This window comes from Microtus pennsylvanicus, chromosome 5 (assembly GCF_037038515.1).
Source record: "Microtus pennsylvanicus isolate mMicPen1 chromosome 5, mMicPen1.hap1, whole genome shotgun sequence".
NCBI lineage: Eukaryota > Metazoa > Chordata > Mammalia > Rodentia > Cricetidae > Microtus > Microtus pennsylvanicus.
The window spans coordinates 16,235,001-16,248,648 of NC_134583.1; the positions used below are offsets into that span (position 1 = coordinate 16,235,001).

The 13,648-nt window shown below is 37.0% G+C and overlaps 1 protein-coding gene across 4 annotated transcripts in view; it reads right to left on the reverse strand.

Annotated features, from left to right (window-relative positions):
* Window positions 1-13,648, reverse strand: part of Mms22l (MMS22 like, DNA repair protein) — a 110,641-nt gene that overhangs the window by 81,726 nt on the left and 15,267 nt on the right. For all 4 annotated transcript variants that reach the window (XM_075971305.1, XM_075971304.1, XM_075971307.1 and 1 more), the window contains one exon: window positions 6,763-6,939. In XM_075971305.1, coding sequence (XP_075827420.1) covers window positions 6,763-6,939 — 177 coding nt within the window. The remainder of the gene's footprint in view (window positions 1-6,762; window positions 6,940-13,648) is intronic.

The window sequence follows — 13,648 nt, forward strand, 5'->3', positions numbered from 1 at the left end:
AGTTCCAGGACAGGCTCCAAACTTTGTCTCAGAAAAACAAACAAACAACAAAAAACCTAATGAATAAAAGGTATGTTTATGAATAAAAGGTGTTTACTACTTGTGATTTTAAAAGGCTGGAAAATATTCACATAAGTGCTAACTCCACTAAATCAATACTTCCTAACTAATAGGAGCAGTAACAGCAGTAGTCAGGAACTAAAACAGCCTCTTCTGGTCTCTGCGTCGTCTTGGTCTGTATCAGCATATAGTCCCCTCCGTCAATACAAAGAAGATGGTCATCAATAGACCAACAACACTAACGTGAGGGGCAACATGTCACTTCTATGAAGTTCCCATCTTGACAGTACTCTCTTGCTAATTTAATCAAGGAAACATCCCTAGTGCGAACAGACCTCAAGTCCAAAGAATGAGAAACTAAAATATTCTACCAAAATTAGATCTTCTAGTCCCAATTAAGCCTTCAGGAATTTCCTCTAAGTGACAATTTGACGAAATCTTCATGGCAGATTCTGAGCCAGGAACTACCTAGATACCACACACACACACACACACACACACACACACACACACACACACACACACACACACACACACACCGCAAATGCCTAACTCTTAGAAACTGAGAGTATAATGTTCCTTTTCACTATCTTTTTGGTCATGTAACCATTACTAATGAAATGAATTAGTTACTACTGACAAACAAACAAAAACCACTTGTTTGATCCATCAGATATCAAAGCCTGAAAGGAATACCTTGGTCTGGAGACCTATCTATCACAATGGTGTGAGGATATGTCAGAGGAGAGGCTGGTCATCACCACAGAATATTAGGGCAGGATTTGATCAAGTTCCACCAACCCAAAGTGTGACTTTGGGTCAGCTAACCTTGAGACTGAGATCAACCACTTGAGCAGTAAGAGGTTATGCACGTGTAATGAAGGTCCTACAAACTATGAATACTGAAGATGAAGCAAAACCTTGGTCAAGAATGTACACTTTAGCCAGGCACCTTTAACCCCAGCACGCAGCACTCGGAAGACAGAGACAGGCGAATCTCTGGGTGTTCGAGGCCAGCCTGATCCAGAAGAGCTAGTTCCAGGACAAGCTCAAAAGCTCCAGAAAAACCATCTGGGGGGGTGGGGTGGGGGGACGACGACGACAACAACGACAAAAAAAAAAAACAGAAAAACAAAACAAAAAAGAATATACACTCTGAATACTGTCACACATGAATGCCAGAAGATTAGTATGAAAGAATAAATGAAACTGCCCTTTCGGTGGTTCCACCTGTTCTCTGCCCTATGTACTTCTTACCTTTCCTAATTTGCTTTCTATTGTTGTGGTAAACAACAAGACCAAAATCAGCTTGGGGAGGGAAGGGTTTATTCATCTTACAGTTTGTAGACTATTATGAAGAGAAAATGTCACAAACAGGGCCAAGTAATCAGGAACAGGACAAGGTTGATACAATTCATATTTTTGTTTCACAACTGGATGTTAATGAGTATACTTCAATTGTCCTAACAAGCCATTTAAATCAGAGTAGTGTAATTCTTACCCAAAGAATTTCAGCAATGTGAACTACATGATGGCTAAAATTTAAATAAATTAAACTATTTATCAAAAGACAAGGTGAAGGAAAATCACACAAGGATTCACCCCTAGATAAAGGGCTACAAGCAACTTCTAAGAGGAAGAGTTGGTCTTCCCCAGGTATGAGCCCCTGATACATTAACAAACAGCAAGTGATCAGTCCTTAAAGCATATGCGTACAAACGTGACTGGGTGGACTAAAGAAATTGTACTTATATTTATATGCATGTATACATAAAAAACTTTATATTAAAAAAGTAACTACCAGCCCAAACCCAACATAAGAGAATACAGTATCAAAAACATTATTTTATTTCCACAAGCAAATTTAAGCATGCGAGAATTGTTCCTACATATTATTTCACCATAATATTGCCCACATATCTAATGTCTAAAAGCCAAGTCATGTAGGAGCCATCAATCTGGGACTATATTTTCTACTTTTTATTCCAACATTAATCTTTATAGGGAATAGCCCACCACAAACAGAAAGCCCCACTTTCCACCTCCGGCAGACTGCATCTGGACTTGTGCAACTCTCATTTTAAGACTACATTTCATAGCTTTTATTAGGTTGTCATTTCAAATGCTCCAGAAAGAGCATGCCTGATGATAACCCCATGTTCTTGGCAGAAAACAGTGTCACAGTTGACCCTTGTAATGCCCAAAAGTAATTCACATCTTTAAACTATGTTTGGCTGTAAAATAAATTGACTGGGATTCTAAGAGAATGACAAATTCTCATCGAGATTGAGAGAACATTAAGCAGAAATGAATAAAAAACTAGCGCTTCTAATATGAGAACTAAGATACTATATTTTTCTTACAGGCTTATAAAAAGATACTGTCTAATTTTCAAAGTTACAGAAACTTAAAATAAAACATAATCATATCTAAAATTTATTTAAAATGTAAAGATTTCATATCAAACTTTGGGAGAAGTTGAAACATCACATTTAAAAGCTAAAACATCTTATTTTATCTACAATATTTGTCTGGTGAAAACCATGTAACTTTTATTACTTATCATCCTTCATACAGTATTCGTCAGGGGGAAAAAGCACACTACTATACAATCTCTTCCTGCGGGATAGCTGGCAACATCAATATATCATAACGAGGAAAAAGCATCAGGGCAATTTTTAAAGTTATGATTTAAATATATCCCAGACACAAATTAACATCCATTTACAATTTTTCTGAAGGAACCAACCGATATGCCTTTAAAGTAATCAATAAGAATGACCATGTAATTTACCAATGAGGTAACTTGGGGAATAAAATTGGACATAAGATTAAAGTCAGTTGGCATAAAATGGATTGCCTATGGCAAACTGGAGCACATGGTTATCCTACCAAAGATTTACTTGTAAGAGTCAATCTTTTGGAGAACTGCTTTAAAAAGAAAAAAATCAAATTTATCTCAGTGACAAAATAAAGGGACCCTTGGTCACTATATATTCCTACTTCTTCACCCATAGACGGATATATCATTTTTTTCTCCTACTTTTTGGCACACTAAAACGTGAATAATCATTTAGTTATTAAATACATTGTAAATACAATATGCATTTCCACACCTAATAAAAACTATTAGTAATGGAAAAGCTAGTCACTAATGTGACTCTATCTTTAAAAGTCACGCCCAAGTTAAAAAAATATTGGAAACTCTGAGAATACACACTAAAAGCAACTTTTATTTTATATGTACATATATAAATATATACTATAATATTTTATCACAGAAAGTTTCCACTTTCAAATGTGGCAGTTTCCTTTAAAAATCCTTCCACATGAATAAGATTTTAAACAGTATTTTAAAATATTTTGGCAAAAGAAAACTACAAAGGAACAAAATTAAAAGACACATTGCTTTCTTGACTCAACACTAATAAAAGTAATAATCTCCAGAGATATAAGAATAAACCATTAGTGCACTGTAGCAGCAATGACAGCGCAACACTGGGACTATCTAAGGATAAGTATTAACTACTACTGAACAGCACTCACTACAGTGTTATTATAGTTCAAATAAGTTTAATAAGCTAAAAGCATATTCCCTAAAGCAAATCAAGAACAATGTATTTCATATAGATCCTCTTATAAACACTTATTATAATACCAAATACAACTCAGAAGAGTTTGACAAAGTATTACATTTATATACACTGATTAAAATAAGAAATGTGTTCTTAGAGGAATTAATGTAGAACAGAAAGAAAATTAAAAACACTTATGTTGAGACTTCAGAATTATAGCAATATTTAAATTTACTTAATGTTGATAATATTCTAATAAATAAGTGATGTTAAACATTAGCATACTATTCCACAGAAGTACTTAATAAATGGGCCATACAGAAATTATGCCAGCTACTAAAATTTGAGTATGTGTTATGTATTAGGAAGGCAAACTCTCATGGACAGAATGAAGGACATGCAGTTCATCTGTGTCTGTTTATTCTAATTTCTCAAAAGAAAAAGAAAAAAATGGCAGCTTAAATTGCCATGAACTTTCTACAGTAATAACTTATCTTGATGATTTCCTTGAAGAACTTTTGTTATAAAGGAGATATTTAGAAGACTTCCAGGGGCCTATTTATTGCTACAACACTGTCAGTCCAACAATCAGACACCATAGACAACATCTCAGAGATCAAGTTGTTTAATGCTCAAAAGAGCAAGCTTGTCCACTTTATCAAGAAGCAGATTTCCTAAGTGTGGTAGTTTCAATGCAACTGGCCCATAAGCTCATTAGAGACTCTATTAGTAGGTTGAGCCTTGATGAAATATATGTGGCCTTTTTGGAGGAAGTACGTTAAAGTGTGGAAGGGCTTTGAGGTCTCCTACGCTCAAGCTACACCCAGTGAGACAGTTCACTTCCTGTTGCCTGCAGAGCTGTAGAATTTTCAGTTCCTTCTCCAGTACCATGTCTGCCTGCAAGCAATGATGCCAACCATGATGATAATGGACTGAACCTCTGAACTGTAAACCACCCAATTAAATGTTTTCCTTTGGTCATGGTGTCTCTTCACAGTAATAGAAACTAAGACAATAAGCTCAGAGAATGATGTGTTATACTTAGAGAAGTTGAAACCAAGGAATATTATAATCATAAAAATTCACAACCCCAAATCGGATTACTAAATAAGGATTTAGTACTAAATACAGACTTGATGTCTAGAAACCTGCCTATTTTATTTGAGAGATTGGGTTTTGAGAAGGACTTCATTCCACTGCTAAGGCTAACTTGGAACTCACTATTGTAGTTTAAAAGGGCCAGCCAAGAGAAACCAACCAATATGTGAGCACCCTAACTCTGAACCCAGAGCCAGTGAAATAAACACCCTATTCCTGAACCCAGAACCAAAGAAACACTCCCTGACCCTGAAACCAGTGTCAAAGAAACATACTTTGTCACAGAATTAGAGCCAGTAAAGAAATATGTCCTGGCCCTAAGATTAGAGTCAACAAGCTAAAAAGGTAGAGCCATCTCTGGCCCTGACTAACTAAACTAAGCAATCCCTGAGCAGAAAACTTCTCCTAGAGAAAACTCTGCCTCTAAGAAGCCCTATATAAGCCCTTCTGTCTGTTCAGTTGGGGGAACTGTTCTTTACCACCCTGGCAAAGGCAGCCACTCTCCTGGATTCCTCCTTTCCAAACCAAAAGTCTTGGGTTCAATGGCACAGAATAGAAGAACCTGGCTTGGATGTCACTTAGGGAACTGAACAAAAAAGCCTTGCTGAGACGTCCCCTTAGGGGGCTGGGGGCCTGAACAAGGCTAAGCAGAAAAAAATAACTGGAACAGGAGGAGATTCTACACTTCTGTAGGGGTTTCCCTTTAGTAGAATGTAGCAGAAGTTATAGCTTGGGCCACAGAAAAAGAAGCTGATAGTTCTGCTAGGACTTTTCCCCTTAGTGGAACAGATCAGAGCTCAGCTATAACAGTTCTCTAGGAGAGAAGCAGGATTGCTATATCCTGCAAGGAAACCACCCCCCCCCCATTACACCCCAACTTCAGGTAGCCTGATCTCCCAACAAGTCAGAGCACCTTTCCCTCCAGGGCTGAGCTGTCCTATTGTGGTCCTAAGTATAGACTGGCTTCCTGATAAGTCAGGATATCTTTTCAAATCCAGAGTTGAAACACTCACACTCACCTACTACTATGCAATATAGGCTAGTCTTGAATTTGTGTTGATCCTCCTGCCTCAGATGTCTGAATTTCACAGAACTGACATGCTTGTAAAATTCTGTTATTTTTTGAGAAAGAAATTATACACATATAGAAATTAAAAACATCAAATAGGATTCATATATATAATATATATATTCATGAATATATATATTAGATGGTTTAAATCACAAGAAATTGAGTAATGCCATAAAAGACTGTTTCCAACTAAGCAGTAATTCAACAGATAGATAAAATCTGTATTCTTTGAAGCAAAACTGATAGTTTGTTAAATAGATTTAAGGAAAAGCATGTCAAAAGAAATGTTATACAAAATAAACACTTTAAAAAAATTATGCCTTTTAAAATCAAGTGTATACGTTGGGTTTGCGCAACACTGCAGTTGCCTGCAGCAGATCCAAAGAAGACAGCAGATCCTCTGAAACTAAAGTTACAGGAAACTGTGAACCTCGCCGTGTGGATGCAGGGAATAACGTCAGGTCCTCTGTAAACGTAGTATGTGTTCTTAAACACTGAACTGTACTTCCAGCCCCAAAAGAAACTTTAATTTTATTTCACACAAACCAACTGATTCATTTCAGGGAGACATAGATATATGCTTTCCCTCTGACACTCTTGCAGAATTTATAAGTAGAAGGAAACTGTGGACCAAGGCAAAGCCATGATTTTTCCATGAGGAAACAAAGGATAAAAAAATTTGAGCAATTTACTCAAAGTCCATGGAAGACTTAAAAGCAGAGCCAAGATTGGAGACCAAGTCTTCTACAAACTGCTTTCCATTTATCAAACAATAAAAATGTGAACTTTAAAAATCTTCAAGATTAGTAGATGTTTATAGAAACATTATACAAAAAAATTTGTTTCCAATAACCTAAATTTTTATTTGCTACTCATTTGCTTTACGTTTATCTTTAAAGAAACATATTAACTGATAGTATACAAACACTAAAAATAAAGAGCAAATATAAATCTCACCATTTCATCTGATACACCATGGCGATCAATCTGGTACAGTGATGCTACATGAACACTAACCCACCAACTAAAGCCTAATGGATCCTTGGCCTGGGTTAGAGAAGCAGAAGGTCTTCTTTGGTCATTTGATTTTTCAAAAAATGTTTTAAGAAGTTTATTCAGCCAATTCCAAAATGTCTAAAGGAACAAAAAGAACATAATTCAGTTAAATTAAGACACAACTCTAATTACCTCTGAATTAAAGTTTTTCTTGTTCATAATGAAATATGCACACATAATAGAGCATCAATTATGAACCTTAATGTGTTTTATATTTTAAAGGTGTCTTTTGTCAATAACCTACAGAATGTTCTGAAAATCTGTCTTGTAAATATATCATCTGGTAATCCGCACAGGGAATGATTAATAACACTTTAGAGAACCACAGATAAGCCCCCTTATCCCAGACCTCCAACACTCCCTAAGAGCACACCCAGTCTAGCCCCGACTGCCCACCATTCCTGGACCCCCAACTCAGATAAAAAGCCCCTTACTTTTCTAGAGGCTACAGCAGCACCCAGGACCCCAGACAAGACCCACCAACCCATGCCTGCAGACCATCAACTCTTGATTGGAGTCGCTCAACCTACTAACAACTCCCCCTGTCCTAATCACCATAATTCACGCGGAAGTCCCCTGCTTTACCAGTGGTCACGAGGGCACTCAGAACCATCAAAGGTAAGATTCCAGTCCACAGACTGCCAACACTTCCTCAGTTCCTGCACAACCTATCCCCAAAAAGCATTCTTCCACATCACCATATCCTAACCCACAAATCCTGAAGAAACACCTACTCCACCTGAGGCCAACAGAATCCCAGATCACTCTGGTTAGAAGACCAAAGGAAACAGAAATCAAAATTAAAAAAAAAAAAAGAAAGAAAGAAAGAAAGAAAGAAAGAAGAAAAAAAAAACCCTACAGCGAAGACAAACTCAGCACCTAAACCTATAATTACCCCAAACACAGATGCCTAGACACCAGCATAAAAATACAATTGGGAACCAAAAAGCTACGGAGAAATCCTGTCTCGAAAATCCAAAAAAAAAAAAAAATACAATCAACAACAGCCAAAATAACACAGCTGAAGCACAAGAAAACAGTCTTAAAGCCATCTTTCTAAGTATAATAGAGGTCCTAAAACAGGAAGGGAATAAATTCCTTAAAGAAAGAGAGGAAAAAACAAACAAAAAAAATGGAGGAAATTAATAAATTCCTTTTTAAAAGCCAAAAAAAGGCAAACAATGAAAGGAAATAAATAAAACTGTTCGAGACAATGGAATAGAAAGAAAATGGGATAGAAGCAATAAAGAAAACTGAAACAGAGAATACAGGAGATGGGAAAATCTAGGTAATCAAACAGGAACTACAGATGCAAGCATCACCAATAGAATACAAACGATGAAAGAATCTCAGGTGCTGCCAAAATACAACAGAAGAAATGGACAAATCAGACCAAAGAATATGTTAAATATACAAAATTCCTGATATAAAACTTCCAAGAAATCTGGGACACTATGAAAAGACCAAATCTAAAACTACTGGGAATAAAATAGGAATAGAAGGAGAAGAATCTCAGCTCAAAGAACAGAAATATATTTTTTAATAAAGTCAAATAAGAAAATTTTTCTAACATAAAGGACATGCCTATAAAGATACAAGAAGCTTACAGAACCCCAGAGAGATTAGATCTGAAAAGAAAGTCCCAGAGAAGTAAAATAATCAAAACGTTAAACATACAAAACAAGGAATATTAAAAGCTTCAAGGGAAAAGGACCAAGTAACATAAAGGCAGACCTATTAAAATTATATCCAACATTTCAACATAGACTCTAAAAGCCAGAAGGTCCTAGACTTGCGTCCTGCCAACTCTAAGAGACCACTTGCCAGCTCAGGCTAATATACTCAGCAAAAGTTCAATCACCATAGTTGAAGAAGATATTCCATGATAAAGTCAAATTTAAATTCAAAAATCCAGGCCTACAGAATATATTAAAAGAAAAACACAAGGAAGTTAACTATATCCATGAAAATGAAAGGTCTGAACTTTCCCCATTTTGCAGCTGGGCCTCAGTTTCCTGTAAGGACAATGAGAGAGAGATGTATAAGGCCTGAGCCAGCCCCCATAGTACCTCAAGGTAAGGACCAAATAGAATCAGGTCCTGAGACTTGTCCAATCATGCCCAAAGATGGAAGAATTACAGTCCTAGTCAGGCCCTGCTATTCTTAGGCAATTAGGCAAATACTAATTTAACTTCTACTTGTTTACCCAATCATAGATAGGATGACCTAACTGTCCCTGAAACTCCCCCTAGCTGTGCTTAAAAAGAGCCTGTGTGCTCTTATCATCATCAGCATTTTGCCTTTGTATCAGATATGTTGTCCAAGCATGCTGGAACCTTTACTCTCAAGATAATAAACACTGAATGTACACGTCTGGTAGTCTTTTGTGAGACTTCTTGTGAACCCTAACAAAAACACAGGAAACCGAAAGGGACATGCACACTATCACTAGAACCTATAAGAACAACGACAACGACAAAGTAACAGGAATTAGCAATCATTGGTCACTGATATCTTTAATTTCAATAAACTCAATTCCCCCAATGTCCCCGCCAAAACACAGACTAACAGAATGGATGTGAAAACAGGATCCATCCTTATGCTGCATACAAGAAATACACCTCAGCATCAAAGAGAGACATTACCTCAGAGTAAACAGAAAAAGATTTTCCAACCAAATGAACCTAAGAAACATGTTGGCGTAGCCATTTTAGTATCTAACAAAATGAATTTCAACCCAAAACTAATCAAAGGTGACAGGGAAGGGAACTTCATATTCATCGAAAGTAAAAACCACCAAGATGATCTTTCAGTTCTTAACATCTATACCCCAAGTACAATGGCACACACGTTTGTAAAGGAAACCCTAGTAAATCTTGAATACACCTTCGCCTCAGCACCTCCCAGAACAGTCTTCTAAACTAACCATATTTTCAGTTACAAAGAAAGTCTAAACAGATACAAGAAAATTTAAATAACTCCTTGCATCCTATCAGAACAACACAGATTAAAACTGACTTTAACAACAACAGAAACAACAAACTCACGGAAACTGCACAACTACAAACTCATGGAAACTGAACAACTCTCTACTGAATGAATGCTGAACCAAGGCAGAAAAAAGGAAAATTAAAAATTTCTTAGATTTCAATAAAAATGAATTCACAACACACCCAAACTTATGGGGCTCGGTGAAAGTGGTGCTAGGAGGAAACTGCAAACATTAAGTATCTAAGGAAACAGGGGAGGTCTCGTGCTAACAAAGAGCGCACCTGAAGGCACTAGGACAAAAAGAAGCCAACACATCCAAAAGGAGAAGATGCCAGGAGATAACCAAATTGAGAACAGAAATCAATAAAATAAAAACGAAGAGAACACAAAAGAATCAATAAAACAAAGACCTGGTTCTTGAAGAAAATCAACAAGATAGACAAGCCTTTATCCAACCTAAGTTAGACAGAGAGAGATATTCAAACTAACAAAATCATAAACTAAAAGTGGAACATAACAACTGACACCAAGGAATCAAAACAATCACGAGGTCAAACTTTTAAAACCTGTACTACTCAAAATTTGAAAATCTAAAAGGAATGAAGAATTTTCTTGGTAAATACAATTACCAAGGTTCAATCACAATCAAATAAACAATTTAAATAGATCTATAACTCTCAAGGAAATACAATCAGTCATTAAAAGTTTCACAACTATAAAAAACACTAAGGCCAGACAGTTTTAACACAGAATTCTAACAGACTTTCAAAGATGAGTTAATACCAATACTCCTCATATTATTCCATAAAACTGCCAAATTCATTTTATGAGACCACAGTCACCCTGATACCCAAACCATAGAAAGATTCAAAGAAAGGGAATTACAGACCATTTCCCTCATGAACACTGATTCAAAAATACTTGCAAACTGAATCTAAGAAAAATCATCCACCATAATCCAGTGGGCGTCACTCCAGAAATACAGGGACAGTTCAACACATAAAAATCAGTCAATGCAGTCTACCATATAAACAAACTAAAAGAAAAAATCTATATGATCATCATTCAATGCTGAAAAAGTCTGTGACAAAAATTGACCATCCCTTCATCATAAATGTCTTGGAAAGATCAGAGTTAAAAGGGACATTAACTAAACATAATAAAGGCGATTTATAGCAAGCCAATAGCCAACATCAAATTAAATGAAGAGAAACTCAAAAGTAATTTCACCAAAAATCAGGAACAAGGCTCCATATCTATTCAATGTAGTAATTGGAGTTATAGCAAGAATAATGAGACAACCGAAGGAAGCTACAAATTGGAAAGCAAGAAGTTAAAGTTTGTAGATCTGATTGCTGTGGGAGAATTGTCTGTATTCTGTCAATCATGTATTTTAATAAAACTCTGATTGGCCAGGCAGGAAGTATAGGCGGGTCAACCAGATAGGAAATATAGGCGGGGCAATGAGAACAGGAGTATTCTGGAAAGCAGGAAGCTCCAGCTCCAATTCCAGCCCAGACCACCAAGAAGCAAGATGTAACCTGCTAGCTGAGAAAGGTACTGAGCCATGTGGCTAAAATAGATAAGAATGGGTTAATATAAGCTACAAGAGCTAATAAGAAGACTGAGCTAATGGGCCAATCAGTTTATAACTTATGGAGATCTGTGTGATTTTCTTTGGAACTTGCTGGCTGTGGAGTACCAGGTGGGACAGAAACCCCAACAAGCCGGCCCTTCATGTTACAGATTGCATATATAAGTGACCCCAAAATTATACCAGGGAACTCCTACAGCACAAGTGACAGATAGCTCATGATATTTGCAGGCAAATGGATGCAACCAGAAAAAATTCAGAGTGAGGTAAACCAGACCCAGAAAGACAAACATTAGATATATGCTCACTCATAAGTGTACACTAGTTGCTAAGCAAAAGATTATCATGCTATAATCCAGACTCAGAGAGGCTAAGTAACAAGGAGGGCTGGGGTGGGGATGGGGTGGTGCATGGATGTCCATGGGAAGGAGAGATAGAATAGATTTTATTGGAGAAGAATGAGAATTGGAACAGGAGAAATCAGGAGATGAGGGATGAAGGGATGGAGATGAGAAGGAGCAGGAAGCGAGTATTACCAAAAACAACTGGAATTGGAAGGCATTTGGGGGTGATATAAAACTCCACGGAATCTACAAGAATGGTCCTAAGGAAGACTCCTAGTAATGAAAAATACTGAGCCTGAACTTGCCATCTTCTATAATCAGGCAAGGTTTCTAGCAGTAGAACCACAAAATCTTTGACCTCCAATCTGTTCTGACTACAAGATATGCTGGGGTAATGGTGGTGCAGAAGTTGTGGTAATGGCCAAGTAATGACTGGTTCAACTTGAGTCCTACATCATGAAATGGAGTCCAAGCCTGACCCTGCATGGATGGCCAGGAACCAAAGGTAGGACAGCTCAGAGACCCTGGATCCATGATAGTTCTTAATGATATCCTGCTACACTTATAAACTGGTACCTAGTCCAAGTGTCATCAGAGGGATATCATCCATAAACTGATAGGAGCAGATGCAGAGACCTACAGCCAAACATTATGTAGAGTAAGAAGAATACTGCATAAGAGGATGAGTAAAAACGGTAGGAGCCCAAAGGAGTAGAAAACACCAGGAGAACATAACCTACAGAATCAAGTAAGCAGGGCTCATAGGGACTTACAAAGACTGAAAAGATAAACACAGACCCTACATGGGTATAACCTAGGTCTTCTGCGTACACTTTATGGTTTGTAGCTTGGTGCTCTTGTGGAACTCCTATGATTAGGGTGTCTCTTACTCTTTTGCCTGTGACCCTTTTCCTCCTAATGTGTTGCCTAGTCCAGTCTTGATATAAAGGGTTTAGCCTAGTCTTGAATACACATTTGGGGAAACAAAGCCAGAAAAACATTCTTTGGCGGGGGGGTAGTAAGGATTAGAGATAGGGTTTCTCTGTGCAACAGCTCTGTCTTTCTTATTCTTTTACTGCATCATATGAGGGGTGCATGGTGTTAATTTATCCTATTACAAGTTACCTTTGACTATGTGGTTAAGGAGGCATCTTCCAGATTGTCTAGATCATATATAACATTACTATTTTCTTCTTTGTAACTGATAAGTACTATGTGGAGATATTTACAAAACTACAAACATATCCTAGTTTTCTAAGCTCAAAATAATGGCAACATATCTAAATACTCCAGAGACTGGAGTAGAAAGAAGGGACGTTGGAGACCATCACAGGCATCCACATTGAGATTTTGTCTCAGGAAACACAAATCAAAAGAATACTAAAATGGAATTGCTGTCCATCTCACTTTTGTTCACTAGGCTGAGCATCCAATGAAGAATCTTGCTTGAAGCATAAACACTCACACAAGTTTTCTAATGTTTCTTGATATACATTTATCAGAAAAGAATCCCTTCTCCCTACTTATTTGTATCAGCATGGGTTCTGTATAGATCATAACCTTTTTCAACTATGTCTTACATGAATCAATTATCAATACATGGAAGATTTTCATTGGGTTCTTGTGTTCTTCAAACATATCACTTTTAAGAAAACAATTTCTGGCTTAAGATGTTTCGGGTTCATTTTCTTTTTTTATGGACCAGTGGAAAGCCAGCCAATTGTCCAAGGAGCTTTGCTGGTGTTCACTAGAAATTTGTCATTTTTGAGAGCTATCTGTACCATTTTCCTTAGGACTGACTACTAGGTCCACCTAGTGAAAAAGATAGGAAATATATGTACACAAACATACATCCATA